Source organism: Balaenoptera physalus (genome assembly GCF_965194825.1).
Source record: "Balaenoptera physalus genome assembly, chromosome: 8".
Taxonomy (NCBI): domain Eukaryota; kingdom Metazoa; phylum Chordata; class Mammalia; order Artiodactyla; family Balaenopteridae; genus Balaenoptera; species Balaenoptera physalus.
This window is the reverse complement of record NC_138887.1, coordinates 117,002,239-117,025,302: the sequence shown is the minus strand read 5'-3', so window position 1 is coordinate 117,025,302 and position 23,064 is coordinate 117,002,239. Positions and strand designations below refer to the sequence as shown.

Below are 23,064 nucleotides of genomic sequence, written 5' to 3'. Positions count from 1 at the left end.
GGGGAGGGGGAAGGGTAAGCTGGGAAGAAGTGAGAGAGTGGCATGGACATATATACACTACCAAACGTAAAATAGAGAGCTAGTGGGAAGCAGCCGCATAGCATAGGGAGATCAGCTCGGTGCTTTGTGACCACCTAAGGGGTGGGATAGGGAGGGTGAGAGGGAGCGAGACGCAAGAGGGAAGAGATATGGGGACATATGTATATGTATAACTGACTCACTTTGTTATAAAGCAGAAACTAACACACCATTGAAAAGCAATTATACTCCAATAAAAATGTTAAAAAAAAATCATGTTATCTAAACAAGCCTTCTATGTCATAGCTCATAAGCTCTTTTCTGTTCTTTTAATAAAGTTCGTGAGACAGATACACATTTCTTTATAAGCATTTACCCATTATGGAAATTAACTTGGAATTCCAATCATGGAATAAATTATGATGATGAGATTGATACAGCAACTGGTCAACACCAGGTAAGAACTTTCTGTCCAAGTACAAGTGGAAATTTTCTGTAAATGGACCTATGTTATATAGTACAGGCCTACCACAATACCTGGATTGTAGACTTTTGATCTGAACATTGAATAATAACAGACTGTTCCCTATATACATTATTACATCAGTCAAAAGAATGAAATTGTCATGTATAAAGCATGATTTTTTAAAAATAAATGAACTCAAACTTTGGCCCATACACCTGTATCTCACAGACCATCAAGCAAATAATTTGCTAATTAAGGCAGAATGAATATGAACTCCTATTGGCCCAAAGTAGCATCTAGAGGCTTTTGAAACTGATTTCTTGGCAACCGACTTGGACCACACACGCTGATGGCCTCAAGCAGTGAGAACCTCTAACAGCAAGGAACCTGCGTATTTCAAAGATTAGGCTTTGTCTCCATCCACCCTGGCACCTGGAGGAATCTATCTGAGAAATCTCTGTTCCTCTGCAGCCCTGGAAGTGCTTTTTCTCGCCTCCTAACTTCACTCCTACTTTTCTTCTTTCAGCACTAGGACTGCTTTCCTTTGTTCAAGCCATCCCATGAGGAAAAACCAGCCCGCTGTGTCATCCTAACAACTTCATAAAAGGCAGTTCTTTATAAGTACCCTGGGCACACATCATCACCCTCATCATGTTACAGGACCCCATGTGTGAGGAATGAAGAGGACTGTTTAGTCTGTAAATTGGCTATTCTGACAACGGGGCAATTTCGGCTTCTTTTCGAAGCTTCACAGAGTTTTGCGGGCAAATCCTGGCAAGAATTCACGATGACGAGAGCTTCACGGGAGCTGATAAATACTGTGTCCGGGGCTGGAATACATGTAAAGCAATCAAACACACGATGTTTCCATGATGAACTGTTACTAACTAGAGGTTAGGGTCGGGGAGGATTTGGGAGCCTTTACTACTGGACATTCAAACATCATAGCAAATTGTGTCGAATATAATAATAACCACTTTGTTAGTATTATTGCAGCTAAACTTTTGTACAGCTTGCTCCATGTCTGTGACTGTGCTGAGTGTTTTAAATCCATCGTCTTGCATGGAATTCTCTGAGTTAGGTCTTATTATCTCCATTTCAGAGGTGGGGAAACTGAGGAATGAGATTAAGACACTTGCTGGGGAGAGGCAGTGATGGTATCGAACCCAGGGCTCCCCCCTCGTCCCCTTCCTGTCTTTGGCAACAGCAAAGTCAGACGTTGCTTTGGAGATCCATCGGATGGTAGATTTGGAGGTGTTTTAGAGATCACGCCCCACTTCATACCTTGTGGGTGACAAAGCAAAGGCTTGGAGAGGTTACCCGAGTAGCCTGATGTCAGTCTGGATAGAGTGAGGAGGGGGACTTACAGGCTCCCCACCATTTGGGGTCCTGTGGACACTGAATCTGCATCCAGTTAATTTCACAGCCAACAGCTGCATCCTTTTAGTGCTGTGATTTCAAATGACAAGTCTTATCACCTGCAGAAGTGGAGCTAAATCCACGGAGCTTTCTAAGCCTAAATGCACCGCTAAAACCTGGAAGGCTGTGGGATTATATGTACAAATACAGTGTCGGGAGATGAATCTCTGTATGGTTTTAGGCAATCTTTTGATATCAGAACTTGGACAGTGGGGCTGCTAGGCAGCTGAGTCACAAAGGCAAAAGCGAGGAAGTGATCTGACCAGATCATCCGACAGTCACGTTGCAGACATTGGTTTAGGTATCTCATCATTTCACTTAAATGCAGAAGAGTCAATAATTCCTATATTCCTTCCCTTTGACTTATTTACTACTGGCCCTGAGCACGAATACGGCTGTACCTTTTGAGCCCTTGATGTGTTGAGAACTCTGTGCTCACACATTCCTTCGTTCCCTTAATCCTCCAACTACATCACCGGCGACGGTCTGCTATTAACTCCATTTTACAGGTGAGGAAACTGAGGCGTAAAGAAATAAAGCATCCCACCCAAGACACTGCTTTAGACTTTACCTGAATCCAGGTGGTCTAAGTGCCAGGGGTCGGTGGCAGACGACATGGGTGACAGGGTGAGCGGGGAGGCCCCGCAGTTGGACTCTACCAGCTCGCCCTGGACGTGCACGTGAGCTGAGGCGTTTGTTTGCCTCAAGGCTGCCTTGAGAGGGGCGATCTGGTTGAACTGGACTCTGGAGAGGCACCCAGTGAATCCCGGGGTGTTGTACTTGTGAATCTCTTGGTCAATCTTCCCTGTTTCTAAAAGAAAAAGAGAAAGTAAAGATCGTATCCCACTCACTGTATCACAGCTGTAATACACAACTCCCCTTTGAATGTTTGTCTTCAAATCTTCCTCTTAGGTTTCAGTTAAAGATATTGTGTTCTTTTAGGTGAAAAATTAATGACCTGATAAGGCTTTAGGGCTGGAGGCTTCACTTTAAAAGAGTCTTCTGTGTTGCTAGAGAACATGGTGAGGAGAGTAAGACTATACTTTGGAAAATGAAACACATTCCTAATCACCTTCCAGATACTTGAGATATTGCCGACACTAACAACACTCGCTTGGTTCTGACTGACTTTTCTCCCCTTTTCTGATGCTTCAGTGACCCTCATATACATTGAACAGCCCTCCCAGCCCTCCTGGTAGATGATGGTTTCATTTTGTGCCTCTTATTTTCTTCTTTAGAATTCTTTATTTAAAAAAGAAAAGAGAAGGAAAGAAAAAGCGTTCCCATAGCCTATAATGGGGCATTTCCTTTCTTTAGAATCCAATCCCCTGGGAATTCTGGGGTTTCCAGAATCTCAGCTAGCCTCAGATGGGCGTTTTGGAAGTCAGGAAACTTTCCCAACTCAATCACAAACATACATAAGCATTTAAGAATCACCACCTGCCCCAAACCTGTAGTCAGCATCTTCTTCCTAAACAACATTCAAATCAGGGGTGAGTCTGGGTGGAGGCATTTCCAAAGCACTGTTTCGATTACTATAAACACACACTGTCATACCGGTTATATCAGCAAAAGCAAGTGTCTTCTTGACCGCAGCCCTGGGTTTTAGAATCTACCTGGAACAAACGACTGTGGAAGGAGTCCTAGACCCTCCTGATGCATGGTTCTCACCAGTGTGGCTCCTGGACCAGCATTAGAGTCACCTGGGAAAGCGTTAGAAGCGCACAGGGTGGGGCCCAGCAATCTGTGTGTTGCAAACCCTCCAGGTGGTCCTGACACCGCTAAGGTTTGAGAACTACTGCTATAGGCAACGATGGTGCAGGGCTACAAACTCAGGGGATGGGCAAATGGCACTCCAGAGAAGAGCACAGCACGTGTGTTCTGGGTGGGAGATTACGTTAACATGATGATGACCTTGTAAACACAAGGACGAGGAGGTGAGACATTTACCCTTCCGCTTGAACTGTGAAAAACAGACTTTGGAAAACAGGGGGCTAGCTACTTCTTTGAAAAGTTGGATTCTAACTGGGGAATGAATACAGGTGAGATAGTCTTGTATAAAAATTTACTCCCCATTAATTAAAGAATAGATCAGTGGAGAAGGGAGCTTTTAGGTCTTGGGGGCAGAAGAAATGAATGTACTGATTATTCATCACATTAAAAAAAAATGTGTCATGACTGACCTGTACTAGTCCCATGTGAATTTTGATTAACAGAGAGCTATGACGATGGGGATGATGAAGAATGGTAATTCTGGGGATTTAATAGGGTCTTACTTAGACAAGTACATCAAGAAATTTTAATTGATGGTTCTCCATATTTTTCTCCTGCAGTAAATTTCAGCCTGTGACTTTGAGCTAAAGCACATCCCATTTAGGATGGGGAGGTAGGATGCACCTGCCACCGAGTACTGAAACCCTGCCGTCAGGATGTATCCTGAGGCTTCCATGACGACCAGGAAGAGGCTCTGGTCCCACTGACACCTGCGCTGGCTTGTTCCCCTCTTCCTCCCTTGCCTTTCCCTCAATGACTGCAGGCTACTCAATGATTCACTCTTTGTCTCCTTATCTAATATCAGAACCCCTTGTACGTTCACCAACTTGCCTCCCATGCACACACTTCCAGTATTCGGTTTCCATCCCCTCCCTCCAGTGATCTGCCTTCCCTCGAAACACCCTCAGGCCAAGGAGACTCGGGATGACTCTGATCCCAGCACGGGGAGGAGGACCTCAGTTCCTTGCTGTCCTGAATTCCTATCTGGCTTCACTGGTGGTGGAGGCACCAGACCAAATAGCCACTTGGTGGCAGGAAACTGGGGACACCTCAGCTCCATCAGCTGCTTCTTGCGCATAAAAGGAGAGCCCTTTTTAGCCCGGCTAGCTTTGGAGGAGGGCTCCAGAAGGAAGCTTCTGGGGCTGGTGGCTACTGCCATCTTGTGGGACTTCAGGTCAGGTCAGTTCGATTCAATTCACTTCATCGCAGGAACTGGGTGCGCGCAGCAGTATTAGGAAGGTAGACAAATACAGGGATTTACCCAGAGCAGCTCACAGCCTTGCTAGGAAACAAGCATACAAACAACCAACTAACATGGCTGAACACAAGCTGTCCAGTAACAAGAGTTAGTATTTGTTGAACCATTAGAATGTGCTAGTTGTCTTAGACAAACTGGATATTTAATTCCTAGAACAACCCTTGGAGGCGGGAGCATTTATTATCCCTCTGTAACATGTGAGGAAATGAGGCTTAAGATCCGTCGGCTGTTGAGGCCAGGCAGACTGACCCCAGGCCTCCTAACCCCTACAACGTTCCTAGCTAAGAAACAAAACTTATGTTTGGTAAACTTACTATTACTTTTAAAAAATTAATTAATCCGTTAATCTTGGCTGCGCCAGGTCTTAGTTGAGGCATGCGGACTTCTTAGTTGCGGCATGCATGCGGGATCTAGTTCCCCGACCAGGGATCGAACCCAGGCCCCCTGCATTGGGAGCATGGAGTCTTACCCACTGGACTGCCGGGGATGTCCCCTGGTAAAATTATTAAAGTCTATGGTAAACCAGGGAAGCAGGTTTGCATGGGGTTCTGGAAAGCACTTCAGGAGGGGTAACACTACAACTAGGTTTTTGTTTTTTGTTTTTTTGGTAAGAACACTTAACATAAGATTTACCCTCTTAACAAATGTTTACATAACAAATACAGTGTATTGTTAACTACAGACACTCTGGGACTTATCCTTCTTGCATAAGGGAAAGTTTGTACCTTTCACCAATGCCCCCCAATGCCCCTCCCCCCAACCCCTGGAAACCATGATTCTACTCTCGGCTTCTATGAGTTTGACGATTTTAGGCGCCTGACATAAGTGGGATCATGTAGTATTTATTCTTCCGTGTCTGGTTTATTTCACTTAGCATAATGTCCTCCAAGTTCATCCATGTTGTAGCAAATGGCAGGATTTCCTTCTTTTTTAAGGCTGAATAATATTCCATTGTATGTGTATACTATATTTTCTTTATCCATTCACCTGTCGATGGGCATTTAGGTTGTTTCCATGTCTTGGCTATTGTAAATAATGCTGCAGTGAACATGGGAGTGCAGATACCTCTTTGAGATCTTGATTTCAGTTCTTTGGTGTACGTACCCAGAAGTGGAATTGCTGGATCACATGGTAGTTCTATTTTTAATTTTTTGAAAAACTTCCATACAGTTTTCCACAGTGGCTACACCATTCCACATTCCCACCAATTTCTCCACATCCTCACCAATGCTTGTTGTCTTTCCTAGAACTAGGTTTTGAGGATGAAAGGAAAGAGAACTCCAGGCTGAGTTTGTCAGGAGGTTTTTGTGGGAGTCAGATGGGGTCAGAGCTCAAGGCCAGATTGGGAAGGGCCTTGAGCACCATGTTAAGACGTCTGTATTTCAGTAGGAAACTCAAAGATATTTAAGCTGCAGGGGATGATTGTGGGAACCGTACTGGAAAGGTAATTCTAGAGGAGCACAGCAATTTGCTCTGAGCAGGCGACCCCATTGGCCCCTCAGGGCCCTGCAAGCTCCCTGGGTGAAGACAGGGAGGGATTCTTCTTTTTGCTGCAGGGCTGAGGCAGAGTTAAGCTGTGGATAAAGCGCCTTGTTCGTCACCAGCATCCTCTTGTCTTTTGCGCAGCCATTGTAGAATCTATAGAGAATCCGTTTTGAGTTTGGTTCCTCTGCTAGAGATCTGGGTAGGAAACTTCTGACTCTGGCTGCATTTCATATGGTCCCTGACACAGTTTTCTAAACTTTAAGTCGGGCCGGCCTTCCAATCACACCACAGAAAACGAACAGTTTCAAAGCTGTATTTATCCGGGGGTCCCAATTCAATGCGGGGTCCCCGCTGACTAAAGCGCTGTCCTCCCATGAGTGTTTCCCCCGGAAGTGACCCCCAAAGAGGGATTACAGACACAAGGCAGATGGCCAGAGGGGAGCCCCAGGAAGGGGCTTCTGATGAGGACCAGGGACCAGAGGAACGGTGGGAAGCAGGGGTTCTGAGGCTCCCGCCAGGGCGGGGGTCGCCATGAGCGTGGTGGAAACGTCCGCTAAGTGGGCAGAGGCTGGCGGCTGGGCTGCAGGGACTGCCCTGGGGCTGAACTGCTGCAATTTTCCCTTCTCTCAGCAGCTTGTTCACTCAGCTCACGCTCTTCTTTACCCCAATGTTTCAACTGCTGTTCCTTTCCTGAAAGGCGGCTAGGTCACAAAAACAAGGGTCCTGATGCCCAGGAGAGCAGACTGATGGTTCCAAACCTGGACAGTGTTCCAAATCCAGGTTGATGTGCCCCTAAAGGCTCTTGGCTGAGACCCATTCCCTGGGGACCACAAATGCAATAGACACTCTGGTCTCTTCAGGGCCAGATGGTTCCAACTCTGGACCATGTGATAATAATAATATTAAAAGCTTCCACGATAAACCACAATTGGTACATGTGTGAGGTACTGTGTTTAGTACACTTTATGCAGTATTTCACTGTTTCCTAACAACCCTCTGAGCTAAAAAGGATTATCCCCACTTCACAGATGGGAAAACTGAGGCTTAGAGGAGTTAATAACTGAATGAACATTTATGTTTCATAAAAAAAACAGAGAAGTCAAGTGTTTTATATTCTCAATTTCTCTCTGAAAAACGGACTATATTATGTTGCTTTTATATTCATTTGGATTTTTGGCATTTCTCTTCAGGGACTCTTCATAAAAATGGCACAGTGAGGTTTTGTTTTGTTTTTAAAAAATTTAAATGGCTATTAGAGTCTGCTTTAAGACCATGTTTCATTAGTGACCAAGCCAATAATAAAGATTTTAAAAAATGCTGTGAACTGATGTCAAAGCTTTGCCAGCATCAGTTAAAGCACCAGCAAGTGCTGTAAACACTTGTGTGCAATAAAAATCTATACTTCTTAAGAACATCTAACAAATAACAGTAAAGCTATCAGTTTAGTGCATTTGAGCTTATTAAAAGTAAATTACGTTTATCTGTAAAACTGCACTGATCTCATACTGAAACCACATATCAAGATATGATTTACTGTAAGAAACTACTTTCTGCGTGGAGATGTCTTGGCCGAGGTGTAATGTGGGGAAAGCCTGCTCTAAAGCCTGCAAATTTCAGAAATGCAGTACAGTCACTTCTGAAATTAAATTCTCAAGCTGTCATTAGTACTTTAATGTCTTATTATTCATAGTGATATGGGTTATAGAAAATAGCCCACTTAAAATACTGATGCAATTCCGGGTGAAAGCTTAAAATGAAATGCTCATGACAATACTTTTAAGGAGGATGCAGCAATTTACACTGGCAATGCATTAGCATGCTTTCCGGGCTCATTCTTACTAAATGGCTGAATACCGAGTGACAGGCAGGGGTGCTGTGAGAAATGAAAAGAGAAAAGAGCACTTGAGCAAGGAACGTGGCGAGAATGAAGCCAGCCCAGTCGAGGACCCCATTGTGCCAGGGCCTCGTGGACACCCAGGAGCCTCTTCAGCGACGGGGCAGACATTCAGATGCTGACTCACAAAGAGATTTCTCATTTCCCTTTGAGACTACTCAAACTCATTGATATAGTCTTCTTGTGTATCCCATAGGATCTATTCATCAGCTGATTTTTATGTTTTGCACTTCTTAGAATATTCTATCAATATTCCTTTCTTGGGGTGAATGTGATATTATGAAATATGAAATTTCACCATAAACTTAACTTCTTACTGTTTATGAAACAGAGCCAAGAGATCTTAGAATGTCAATGAGACCTGAGCTAAGACTTTTTATAAGGCTCTATTGCGTGCCCCTCACTGTGCCAGGGGCTGGGGGATTCAGCGTCTCAGAATTTGTGGGATCAGAACGGGATGGCAGACCTCACCTTTGCTCAGCAGAGGCCACGGCCACAACTGGCCCGAAGCATCGTCCCTCCTCTATTCCTGCCCTCAACTCTCGGGGAGAGTATGTCCCACCAGTGGCACTGGAGGCGGTTGTAGGTTATTCACAGACTGGACGTTAAACAACATCCAATCTCACGGTGACGAAGTTATTTCCTTCTCAATTTTCTTTCAGTCCTTCAAAGAAAGCATCTCGGGTTGGCTCTGGTTGGGACTGGACTGTCTTTTCCACCACCTCAATCCCTGCTGCGTTCCCTTTTTAACAAAGAACGGACCTGGACCCTTCTGCAGGCAGCAGTACGGAACTGTATATTGTTTTCACAGAATATATTTTTTATCACTGCCTTATCGTTACAGCAAGTGCTGGTGTTTCATTTTATGGTCGCATTACAAAATTTCCTCTGAACATAAACATTCTCTTTTTAGCATAGATCTATTTAAGTAAAAATGGTGAGTCCATTTAAAGAAAAGTATTAAGTAAATAACAGTAAAGGAGGTAACCAGAAATGGAAAATAGGTAACTGAAAATGGCAAAAATTGTATCACGGTCCTCAAATTACTCTTCTTCGGGGAATGTTGTTGTGGAAGAACTTGGTCCGTCTCTGCACCCCTTGGTTTTCGGGCTTAGGGGCCTCGTTCCATTCAGATGGAAATCCATCTTCCTCCCTAATAGCTGTGATCCTCCATCACTTTAGAACACAGGGGTCCCCAGCCCTTCAAAAGAAGAGCTCCGAATGGCTTCCTCCCAGGTCCTGTTCCCGGCTCTGACTACCTGGCCCAGGGGTGGTCATTTCCTCCCCATACGGGCCACAAACCTGAACTTGTGCCTCTACTAGATTTGCAGTTTCCTTGAGAGCTGAGACAATGTTGCTCACTCAGTCCCTGTGTTCACGGAGTGTCTACAATAGCACCTGGCCGGTGACTGCATGCTGACCACCCCGGAAACTGTACATTAAGCGTCTGTCCTGCAGAGCCTGCTTGTGAGGGAGGGCCGAGCACTCTGGAAGTTTAGGCACGTTCACTGGGGGCAGAGTTTGTCAGCCTCATGTGGTAAAGAGCTGTGAAATGTGGCCTTGAAAGAGGAAGGGGAAGTAGCAGCTTTAGATCCCATAGATCATTATATATTTACTTCCAGAAGTACTATTACCTGGAAATCTGTCCATCTCACTGAAAATGCACTCATCTTTGAAAATACTGTCATGTGGCTCTTAAACTGACAGATCTATTAATGCTGAATATCCATTGCTACATAAACCTCGGGCCTCCGGCATGGAGCACGGGTTATATGGGACCTAACGGAATGAGTAGGACGTGGGTTTGAAATCACTGCCGGGCTGAAGATTTAAGTAATTCTTGGAAAAGTAGACCGAAATGAGATTGGTGAGTAGTCACCTGATGTAGACTTGAAAACATGACCAGGGTCCTGCTGGGCTGGCAACCATCCTAAGCTGCGACTCTCAGGGTTATTGCTGAGCATCTGAGTAGCCGATGTGGGTAAGGAGGGTGGCTACAAGTCGCCCGTTTGGCCACAGTTGTATGAACGGGAGCCTGAATGGGTTCCAGAATTTATTATTCCCAGAATAAATAAATGGGAAGTAACCATAACCAAAAGAAACCAAAAAACAAACAAAAAACCAAACAACAACAAAAAACCAAACCCCAAAACCCCAACCAAAAAAGCCAAGAGCATTAATCTAAAATAGCAAAACAAAACCAAGTAAACCTCATTCCTCAATTCTAACATGATCAAATGATAAACACCAGGCAGGGCCCTGAAATGTTGGAATCTAGGTTCAATGTCAGCTCTTGCTCTTAACGGGCAAAATTTTCTGATCAGTGACGTCTTGCTGACCAGCTGCCTTTCAGAAGATGAACAACTAGAATTAAATCCATATACATAGCTGATGTATAAATTATACACTCTGACATTTTATTAATCCCTGAAAGAAAGACATTAATGAAATTTCATTGTATCTATTATATGCTTTTCTCTTTTATGAAGGAAGGCGGGACTAAAATATGCAGGTGTAATTTAAATAGCTCTTGACCTGTGACATATGCTAACTCAATTACAAAGCGGCAAGCTGCTGGGAGAAGCAGAATCTTCTTGTCCTTCTACATTGTCTGTGCTGTGTTTTAATTTGTAAATCTTTTCCCAAGGATTGAGAAAACAAGATTGTATTTTTTTTCTGAAATATCAATAAAAAGAGATGTCTTAATGTGAAGATGCTAGCTTATTATACTGTTTTGCAAAAAGAAAGTATTACACTTTTATTTGTATAAACCGATCACAGTACCTGAGCTTTTGGGGATATATCTATATATCTATATATAGATATAGGTTAAAATTGTCATCCCCATTCCTAAAATCTAGTCTGAAAACTGCAAACTTATTATGATTGCTGGATAATATAATATAGTTGTGATTTCAATACAAAGGGAAGGATATGATCCCTGTTAAAAAACAGAAGACCCAAGATGGAGTCACTTATGCTAAGCTCCAGGTCACCAAACTGAGACTTAATCACAGTTACGGCTCTCCCAGCAATGAAACCTTAAACCAGTCCATCAGGAATCACCTGATCAGCACTAGTTAGGTAATCTGTCTGACTGACCCCTGACACCCCCTAAAGGAAAGTAACTTTGAAATAACCAACCTGTCTTTTTGCCAGTATAACGTCAGTGTTCCTATTCCTTTCTGCCTATAAAAAGACTTTCATTTTGAACAGATCCTTGGAGCTTCTTTTTATCTGCTAGATTGGATGTTGCCTGGTTCAAATCAAGTTTTGCTCAAAAAAACTCTTAAAATTTTTAATATGCCTCAGTTTATCTTTTAAAATCCCTTAGCTGTTTCCAAAACACCAGACATTTGGCACCATACAGAGTTCACACATCTGAAATATGGATTTCCCTCTTTTCCCTGAATATTTCAAGTTGTCAGACATGAGACAGAAAGCCTGGTGCCCCTCTTCTGCAGCCTCAGGTGCCCTGCTTACTCGCATGATTTTTCAGGGCGAAGACTAACAGGGTCTGCTGAAAGTAGCAAGACCTTTCAGAAAAATGGATGTATCCGTCAGTCAAACCACAGAGCTGGGTGCTGTGATTTACTTCATTAGAAATTCAGGTTGGAGTTTACCTCTCAAGGTCTTGGTAAATATAAGCTACGTGTCCCACCTATTTGCTATTGGAGAACGGAACACACATGTATCGTCTGAATGTCCCATGAGCTGGAAGTGACAAACCTGATTCTTACTCACTGGGTTTTATTCCACTTTTCCTTTTGCGTTTTAACTTGTAAGCAGCAGAAATAGAATCCTGTGTACAAAATGACCAAATTGTATGCCCTGCTTTTGCTAAAACTTTTTTTTTTTTTTTCTAAAGCTTTGGAAAGCCCTACTAAACTGTAACCAATACTATATACGGAGACTGAGATTCAGCTCTTAAGTTTCTTCCTTAATTCTTCTCCCAACCATTGAAGAGTATTCAGCTAAGACCAGCCCACGGTCAGCTGAAGCTAACTCCCTGGGAAACAGGGGAATTTGGGGCAATGGGAAAAGGAGGAGAGGAGGGTGCTGACCTCATACACGTCACGAGCAGCATAAACAACTACAGGCTGGGCTTCCCTGGTGGCACAGTGGTTGAGAATCTGCCTGCCGATGCAGGGGACACGGGTTCGAGCCCTGGTCTGGGAAGATCCCACATACCGCGGAGCAACTGGGCCCGTGAGCCACAACTACTCAGCCTGCGTGTCTGGAGCCTGTGCTCCGCAACAAGAGAGGTCGCAATAGTGAGAGGCCCGCGCACCGCGATGAAGAGTGGCCCCCGCTCGCCGCAACTAGAGAAAGCCCTCGCTCAGAAACGAAGACCCAACACAGCCATAAATAAATAAATAAATAAATAAAAAGAAAGATCTCCTTCAACAAGCTCCACTTAAAAAACAAAAAGAAGTACAGGCTAGGAAAAGCATAGGAATATTTTGAAACACAAAATTTGTAATTTCCCAATAATGTCAAATTGAATGATTCAGTAAAATAAAAAGTGGTTTCCTTCCTTAGTTCTCACTTGTATTGTAATTCTTACCCCAGGAGGCCACTAAAACTATCTTACCGAAGAGAAAAAAATCCTTCAAGGATTAAGATTGCGGGACAGCATAAACGGGAAAGCATTAAGAAACAGACACTGGGGCGGGGGTAGAACGCACTGGAGTTCCCAACAACGAGACTGTTAGGAACACACAGAACGAGAGAGGAGCACTGTGGCCAGACGTGCACTGGAGGGGGGAGTCCCCTCAGTTCGCTCACCACGTTGTATAATTCACATAAGGATTCACATCTTGGGGCCCTGACTTATGAAATGCTGTCCAGAAGACAGAGCCTAAATGCTGTGAGGCGGAACCCCAAACTAGACTGGATCAGCACACGAATCTGCACGCTACAACTGTAACCACGCTGGATGCCACAGGGTCCAGACCTGGATGCTGGAGTCCAGATGTGGCCTGGCAGGCGTGGGCATATCCAAGTGTGTTTCTCCCTCAGCACCTTTTTCTCTCCTGTTCCTCTAAACCCAACTCCCTTCTTGTCAGCTTGGAGTAACAGCCCACTAGGTTGGGGAACATGGGCAGAGGGATCTCGTGACATTTTCATGGTCAAGGCAGATCTGTGTGGGCTCATGACAGTAAGAGTAGTATTTTAAAGGTAGACGAGATGAACTGTGGGTGGAATTTGATCAATGGTGGATGTTAGCTTCAAGGGAGAATTTTAGGGGTAGGACTCTAGGCTGGCGTTTTATTACTATGGCAGTTTGGATAAGGACATCCATGGCACATTGACCAATGTGTCATATGGCATCTAGTGGAAAGGCGTATCTCTACATGAGATGACAGGATCACATGCCAAAGGGACATTGAGGGGCTGAAACGATTGCCTGGATTCAACCAGAGAAGTTTAGCAGAAACAAGTACTTAATTTCTAAAGCTGGAAATACTGCCCTCCCCCCATCACCTTCAATGTCAAGTTGGACAGGACACACCTGATGACAGCACACACCCTCCCCCCTCCCTCCCCCACCCCAGCCCCAACAGGACGAGGGTATTTTAATTATAAGCAGTCTAGAAGTTAGGAGTGAGATGGGGCCGAGTCAGGGAAAGGATGGAGGGTAGATTCTAGTCTAGGAGGTGTTTCTGAGACTGTCCCTGCTGTGGTCAGAGGAAGCCCAGAGAGGTGCTGAGCTCGGGGCAGATCGCTCTGAACCAGGCAGCAATAATAAGCTAGGGTGTGTACAGCGGAGGCTACCACTCTTGAAACCACATTCTATGACAGATGAAGGAACTGCAGATGTTACTACCCGACTTTCAGATAATACATTGTAACTGATCAGATAATACACAGTACCTGAAGACTTAGCCCATGTGAATTGTCAGGTATTCCCCATGGCTCTAGTCTAAACTATTCAAAGTACAGGAGGTAAGGGAGGCCACAGCTGATCTGCGGAAGGCGCTGAGCCCGCATCTGTCCCTAATTTACCTAAATCAAATGACTTCAGTGACTCAGGCCGGGTTTAGCGGTCTGCTGAGTTTTCCTTTTCCTTTGAACAAAGGACAAGGGCCTCTTTCTGCAGTCTTTGCTCAGGGGCCTTCATTTCAGCTCTGACGGTGAGAGCTGCATGTGTTTTGCCCAGCTGGGCACCTCCTCCTGTCCTGTTATTATCTCTTCTCTCCCAGCTGCCTGTACATGTGACGCTGCTTCTGTCTCCACTTCAGAAGGTGCAAATTACACTGGTGGCAGCACCTTGAAGAAAACGCATTTTCTCAGCACTGGTAGTCATTTTCTCTCGGAATCACGCTGCGGGCTTTGTTTCAGAGACGATTGGGGCTTAAAATATTTTATGGGGCAAATGCATCAATCTCTCTTCTGAAATATGTTATTGTGAATCCTAGGTATCTTGGGAAAATGAATCTGCCTGGAAAAGCTGTTTTTCTAGATAACTGAGGATTTAACTCTTTTGACATGAGCACACTGCAGTGTTTCTAACGGAATACGTGTCTAGAAGGCTTTCCTAACCCCAGGAGACTGACAGCAGGGCCACGACTTTCATAGCCCCTGGGCACTTTTGCCTTCAAGGGACTTTTCCTCCATAACAACAAAAAAATAAATCAAACCAGTATTGTAGGACCATGTTGATATAAAGATGAATATATTAATATAATATATTTAACCATTTTCTTCCTCCTAAAAGTTCATTTTTTCCTTCGGATTTTTTAAAAGAAATTCAAATATTTTCATGAGTCCCTAAAAAGTACGGTGGCCCCAGGAACTGTGAATACTGGGCCGAATGGGCACATCAGCCTCTGCAGAACACATCTGGTGGCTTTTCTCGGTGGCTTGGGGATGGACTGGGAACGCTGTTTTACCGTGTCGTGGAGACAGCTGGAAAGTAGCCCTGGATTGTGCAGTTTTGAATAAAGGTCTGAAGCTACCTTTCCTTTTGGTCATTGGCCTCCGTCTTATAAAGGTGGAGTAAGAACCTTTACACTGCGCTCTGTAGCACGGCTGCCTTCCTGCAGGAGTAACTAGAAATCACACACCATGTGATGCTTGCTCCCTTCGGAAAAACATCTTTATCTCCACAAGCATTTTAAAAATCGTGAGCCATTTTAAAAATAAAAGACTCATCTTCTTCAAAAGATGACATTTCTTTAGCCATGATGCTATCTATTGTTTGTACAACTTTTTCTCAATGTTTCGTCTTGGGCAAGATTCCATGGAAAAATTATGCATTTAATTTTACAGCAAGATTGAGGTGAAAGTCTTATACAGATCAACTTCCTCATGGACTCTTCATTCATTCACTCATACAGGATTTATTGAATAACGACTATAGGCTAGGTGCTAGGGATTCAGTACTGAAAAAGAGTTCCTGCCTTTAAAGACTATAATTGCATATAATATTGTGTATTCTGACAATATGCTGGACAGTAATATTATTTGTTGTGTGAATTAATGACTGAATGAGTAAGTGAAGATAAAAGGGATACTTTTAGGGTGAGCTCAGAAACCAGGTCAGCAATAAGCAAAATATCATTCTTTCCTTAAGGAAAGCCTAGGGCTCCGAAATATTTCACTAAGAAAATTAAAGCAGGGAAAGGGATGGAATGAGAGGGGGAGATATTATTTCAGACAGGACAGTCAGGGGAGGCCACTGCTGAGATTATATCTGAGTTGTGAATCAATTTAAGGGACGCTATGGACTTATCTTGGGGAAAAGCATTCCAGGCAGAAGGAACGGTAACTACAAAGGCCCTGAGGAAACACAGGCACGTGTGTCCCGGCTTCCCCTTAAAGGCTGAAACGAGGGGCTGGAGTGAGGGTGGATCCTGCTTGCACCGGTGCGGAGTGGCTGTCAAGCTGCCCGTGAGAGCTTTGCATCAACGTGGCACGTGAGCTCTGCGGAGTCCTGGTGAGCACACACGTGTCTCTTGGACGGGTCGAGGCAGCACTGTGGCCCCGCGGCCTGCACACAGCCGGACGCCAGAAGGACGAGTGGGCCGACAGAGGCCTGGGGCTGGGCGCGGGCACCTTAGGATTGGAGGGAAGCGATGTGACCTCTAGTAACCTGCAACATGACAGCCCCAAACCTCAGCACCTCTGCAGACACAAGTGTGGGGGTCACATCAGATCCAGAGCCACCAGAGCAAAGACCTGTAAGGATGTTGTTGTGGGTTGTGTCCCCTAAAGACTTATGTTGAAATTCCAACCCCTGCACCTGTGAGTGTGACCTTATTTGGACAGGGTCTTTGCAGATGCTGTCAAGTTCAGATGAGGCTATACTGGATTAGGGTGGGCCTTACTCCAATGACTGGTGTCCTTATAAGAAGGTAAGAAGACACACACACACACAAACACACACGGAGAAGGCCATGTGGAGACAAAGGCAGAGATTGAAGTTGTGTTGCCACAAGCCAAGGAACACCAAGGACGGGCAGCAACCACCGGAACCCTGATGGTTGAGAACAGATTCACCCCCTGAATTCCCAAGGACCCAGCCCTGCCGGCACCTTGATTTCAGACTCCTGGACTCCAGAACCGTGACAGAACACATTTCTGTTGTTTTAGGCCACCTCATTGGTGGTACTTTGTTACAGCAACCCTAGAAAACTAAGACCAACCCTGAAGACCATGTATAACCCCAGGTCCCTTGCATCCTGCAAAGGAGATAGGAAGTGGAGAGATAAAGCATTTGCCCCAAAGACCGAGTTAACCTAAAAGCAACACTTTAAAAATGAGAGTTAACTTTAAAGAACACAGAAATGAGTGCCCAGAACAAGGTGAGGCCATTACAGAAAATGTAAACAACGACAACGCATCTTTTTGCTCACCCGAATTGTGTTAATAAAATGTTCAGCCTTTTAAAAACTAATAAAAATATGTTTGCCCACGAATATTGGAACAGAGACAGGGATGATTCTGGTCTTCCTTGGGGTCCTTCCTACACATCCATGTCCGTAGCACGCAGCCCTATATGCTTTAATTGACTCAAAATCTTTAAAGTGCTATTTCTTCCGAGTTGAGAAATCTTACAAAGAAGTTGATCCATTCATTTTACGGGTTTGTCGCTATTCCTCCTGGTCTGTCAGGATCTCTGTTTCCATCTCAAGGTTGGCGTGCTTTCGGCCATGGGTGGGACTGTTCTCTGAACTCTGGGTTTGGAGAAGCAGTTTCTTTCATTGCTTCAGGCCTGTTCTCTTCATCACCCAGATGCTTGGTAGCCTCTGAGTTCCTTCTCCTCCTTCTCCCCCGCCTCCTCCTGCATCCAACTTTTCTCTATACCTTATGGAGAGTCTGCAGGCCCAGAATGCTTCATTTGAGCTGAAGAAAGTGACCTCGGTCCAGATGAGGCCTGAAATCCATGTGTTTATTTCAGAGCAGTTAGCCAGGAGTTGTTGCTTGTTATTCTGTTTTCACTGCATTATTGTTTAGCTTATCCTGACGCTTCAAATTAAATGAACTGGTTCCCCCATAGTCCTGCCAGCCCAAGGCTGCCGAACTGCAGGACTTGCCAGTGCTTTAAAGGAGTCCTAAGAATCTCCTAGAAGCTACCGAAACACAGGTCACCATTTCTAAAGATTCCCTTCGCTAAGAAATGTTATTGCATTTTTCACGTCTGGAGAGAAGTCCTCAATGAAGGATCAAACCACAAGTCATTTAAAGTAATGGCAAATTGGGACTTCCCTGGTGGTCTAGCGATTAAGACTCCACGCTCCCAATGCAGGGGGCCCAGGTTTGATCCCTGGTCAAGGAACTAGATCCCACATGCTGCAACTGAGATCCCGCATGCTGCAACTAAAAAAAGATCCTGCATTCCACAACTAAGACCCAGTGCAGCTAAATAAATAAATAAATATTTAAAAAATAAATAAATAAAGACAACTTAGATGGTGGACTTCAAGAACATTCCTCTCTTTATCTTGCTCTCTGTTAAAATTCATAACAGCAAAAAAGGACGAGACAACAAAAAATATCCCTGAGAGTTGAACACACCAAAACTGTCCTAGTGAATGAGTTTTCTGAAGGGCCTTACAAAAGAAAAGACAAACTTTCCTCAAAGGAAACTTTCAGAGGATGACTTAAATATGCCATCTCTCTAGCAAGTTACCTGCCTGCACCTTTAGACCACAGGACCCACAGGAGGATGGCACCCGTACGAGAATTGATGTTGAGATGTTGTGTGCAAGTCACTTGCTATTACAGCAGAATTTCCAGATCTTCCTATAGAAAGACAAAACGCTTTCTTCAAATTTGGTAGAATGTGCATCTAAATTGAGACTTCTCCTTATTCATATTTAAGAAGGAAGGCTTTGCCTCTCTTGCAACTGTAGCAAGGATTCAGAGCTGAGAAGCCCTCACATTTTCTCCTCTTTCCTCATCAGAAGGCTAACACAGGGAAACCACAATAATAATAACAGCTGACATCTTGAGCATGTATTTTATGCAAGGCCCTGTGCTGAGCAATTTCCATGCATTAGGTTAATTCTTGTAGCTTCTCTGTGAAATAGAGCTATTATTATTTTCCTTCTCATTTTACAAAGGAAACAGGCCCGGAGAAGTTAAATATCTTAACCCTTCTGTTACTCTGATCTTAACTGCTTTTCTCTAATGCACTCCTGATCTTGTGCTTGAAAGGACCGTATCTGAATGCTGACTAATAGACTTACAGTATAAAGGAGGCCAGTTCTAGTTCCAGAAAGTTAAACGAAAGGAGAGTCCCTAACTGTGGTTTCTACAGGTGTTGCCGCCCTCCGGCCTGGACAAGCCAGTAACTGGATGAGACCGCCAGACTCCTGGCTTCACAGGTCATGAGCGAATGAGATGTGTTTTTCCTAGTTATACGCCTTCCTTCTTGTCTGAATATTTGTTTTGAATTTTCTGTATACAAACATTTGCATGCTGACTAAAAAGTAATAAAGTAATCGTTTTGATTCCACATGCAGACACTTAATCATACTTCCTCCTTGGGCATACGAACGTTTAGTTGAAACCAGGAATATTTACTAATACTTCTTGCTAGAGGGCCCTGTGTTGGCACCGTGAGACAGAGAGAAACAGGCACACCACAATCCCCTGCAGATACCTCACTGTCAAGAATAAACACTAGCCAAGGCCAAACGAGATAAAGGCCGCGATGCACATTCAGATGCACGATCCACAGATCTACACTTGGTTTACCCAAAAGGGTTGAGGGATGCCCACAGAAAACATTCAGATGCACGATCTACAGATCTAGACTTGGTTTACCCAAAAGGGTTGAGGGACGCCCACAGGAAGGGGCAGCTGAAAAGATCACTGAAGCAGAGCAGTCTGAAAAGAAAAGGAGGATGGGAGAGAGGGGGCCGGGCATATCCCCAACAAGGAAACCAACGGGGCATGCTTGGGAATGGGCGGTGCCACAGAGGGGTGCTGGATAAAGCCGGAAAGATCTCCTGGGGTGGGTGGTGGGTAGGCCTTCAAGTTTCAGATCAGTTTCTACTTGACTGAGTAAGCATCAAGCATCTCTATAGGATTTTTTTTTTTTAAATTGTGGTAAAACACACATAAAATTTACAAGCATGGAAAAAAATGTAATCAGCGTTGTGTGTAAGTCTGGTCTAATTGGCATTGGTGGACGGGACAGACTGGAGAAGACACAGGAAGTGGGGAGTGGAGGAGGAGACCGTCACAGCCGTCCTAGGCGAGGGGTGGGGAGGGTCTGACGGGAAGGACAGCAGAGCAGACACACAAGAAGCTTCGTTTATAAATGAACACACTTCTATAACCCTGCTTTTCATCTGCTATGGTTTGGCAAATAGGAGGAAATGCTGATAAATGTCAGGAAAATACAAAGACAGGAGAGTTAGTATACTACAGGATACTGCTTGTTAAATAGGCAAAAACACCGTTGTTTTCTCCAGGGGGCTCTATTGTTTGACGGTTCACCTCTTGGGTCTTGGTTAAACTGGAATTCAGTCAAAAGGCATCCAACACTCAGGAGCCAGAACTTTCCATCTGTATTATTCATTCTGATGACAAACCCCCGGTGACTGTTACCATCTGTGAGTTCATGAGCTGCAGAAAGCCTGGTCACGCCAGATGCACATGACATGTTTTTACATGATATAATTCTCTTAACTTCCAGTCCTTTATCGCTGATTTTATAAGAGTGAGTGAATGGAAAGGTCATGTACCAAGTGAAGTGGAAAAAAGTGCAAATTGAAGAAAATGGATGCTGTGGGTTTTTTTCTTTTAAATTGGAGTATAGTTGATTTACAATGTTGTGTTAGTTTCAGGTGTACAGCAAAGTGAATCAGTTATACATATATCCACTCTTTTTTTTTAGATTCTTTTCCCATATAGGCCATTACAGAGTATTGAGTAGAGTTCCCTGTGCTATACAGCAGGTTCTTATTAGTTATCTATTTTACATATAGTTGTATGTATATGTCAGTCCCAATCTCCCAATTTATCTCTCCCCCCTTTATCCCCTGGTAACCATAAGTTTGTTTTCTACATCCGTGACTCTACTTCTGTTTTGTAAATAAGTTCATTTGTACCCTTTTTTTTCAGATTCCACATATAAGCGATATCATATGATATTTGTCTTTCTGTGTCTGACTTACTTCACTCAGTATGATAATCTCTAGGTCCATCCATGTTGCTGCAAATGGCATTCTTTTGTTCTTTTTTATGGCTGAGTAATATTCCATTTTATATATGTACCACAACTTCTTTATCCATTCCTCTGTCGATGGGCATTTAGGTTGCTTCCATGTCCTGGCTATTGTAAATAGAGCTGCAATGAACATTTTGGTACATGACTCTTTTTGAATTATGGTTTTCTCTGGGTTTATGCCCAGTAGCGGGATTGCTGGGTCATATGGTAGTTCTATTTTTAGTTTTTTAAGGAACCTCCATACTGTTTTCCATAGTGGCTGTACCAACTTACACTCCCACCAACAGTGTAGGAGGGTTCCCTTTTCTCCACACCCTCTCCAGCATTTACTGTTTGTAGATTTTTTGATGATGGCCATTCTGACTGGTGTGAGGTGATACCTCATTACAGTTTTGATTTGCATTTCTCTAATAATTAGTGATGTTGAGCATCTTCTCATGTGCTTTTTGTCAATCTGTATGTCTTCTTTGGAGAAATGTCTATTTAGATCTTCCACCCATTTTTTGATTGGGTTATTTATTTTTTTGATATTAAGCTGCATGAGCTATTTATATATTTTGGAGATTAATCCCTTGTCAATTGCTTCATTTGCAAATATTTTCTCCCATTCTGAGGGTTGTCTTTTCGTTTTGTTTATGGTTTCCTTTGCTGTGCAAAAGCTTTTAAGTTTAATTAGATCCCATTTATTTATTTTTGTTTTTATTTCCATTATTCTAGGAGGTGGATCAAAAAAGATCTTGCTGGGATTTATGTCAAAGAGTGTTCTGCCTATGTTTTCCTCTAAGAGTTTTATAGAGTCTGGCCTTACATTTAGATCTTTAATCCATTTTAAGTTTATTTTTGTGTATGGTGTTACGGAGTGCTCTGATCTCATTCCTTTATATGTAGCTGTCCAGTTTTCCCAGCACTGCTTATTGAAGACACTGTCTTTTCTCCATTGCATATTCTTGCCTCCTGTGTCAAAGATCAGGTGACCATAGGTGTGTGGGTTTATCTCTGGGCTTTCTATCCTGTTCCATTGATCTATATTTCTGTTTTTGTGCCAGTAGGATGCTGTGTTTTAAACAGGAAAATTTTTAAAAAGTTAAAGTTGTGAATACTATTAAAACACGAATGTCATTATATTCTGAGTGTGCATGTAACCACATAGGGACATCATTATCCTTTCAAAATGAAATCATAATGGTAGGTATTAATATTTTCAGTAAGATGAGGAAACCAAAGCTTATGTCCATTAAGTAACTTGTCACACAGCTTGTCAATGGCAGAGCCAGTGTTTGATACTTAGTCCTGGTTTTCAGAGACCTAAATTTCCATGGAATGAAAATGTTCACCCGGATGATGGGGATTAAGTAAGCACGTGGCGTGGCTCTCCTTAGTGATACAGGCAGTCCTTTGCTGGATTCTATTCCCCTCTAGTTGTACAGTATACTACTTTGTTTCCAAATTACGTAAAGTTTTTCTGGAGGAAAAGTGAAAGAACTCCAGATACAGCAATGTTGATTCACAGCACAAGGTAATGCCAAAGGGATTCATGATGTTTGCACAGAGTATTTACTGTCAGCGCTCACAAATGCGGACTCTGTTCTGCCTTATTTCATAGTCTGCCTCCCAGGTTAGAATCTCTGAGTAACTGGAAGCAGATTGATAAACGGAGTCTGACACCAGGCTTGCTTCCCAGTAAAGGAAGAGCTCTGGCCCGGGATTATGTGAAATCACAGACATTAAGAGTATATAAAGTGAACTTGGCAAACTCCTAACACTTAGAATGGAAGAGAGAAAAAGCTGCCAACTGAAATGATCTTGTAATTAACTCTTTTAATGCTATTAATATTGAAAGAACGTTGGGAGGATCTGGGCAACAAGTGTCCGTAAGGAGCAGCTGGGGGCTGATGTATGGAGAAAGCGGGTTTGCGTTGCTGGTACTCTCTGTGTCTCGAGCTTCATTACTCACCCTCAGGACAATAGTAACAACACCTGCAAAACTTCCACCTTCCAGCGATGCATAGATGCTGACTGCTTTACATCCGTCTCATCTTAGGCCAAGCTTTCCTTTGTTTAAC

At 43.6% G+C, this 23,064-nt stretch overlaps 1 protein-coding gene across 3 annotated transcripts in view; it reads right to left on the bottom strand.

Annotated features, from left to right (window-relative positions):
- CNTNAP2 (contactin associated protein 2) overlaps window positions 1–23,064 on the bottom strand; it is a 2,064,732-nt gene that overhangs the window by 38,730 nt on the left and 2,002,938 nt on the right. For all 3 annotated transcript variants that reach the window (XM_082473843.1, XM_082473842.1, XM_082473844.1), the window contains one exon: window positions 2,475–2,714. In XM_082473843.1, coding sequence (XP_082329969.1) covers window positions 2,475–2,714 — 240 coding nt within the window. The remainder of the gene's footprint in view (window positions 1–2,474; window positions 2,715–23,064) is intronic.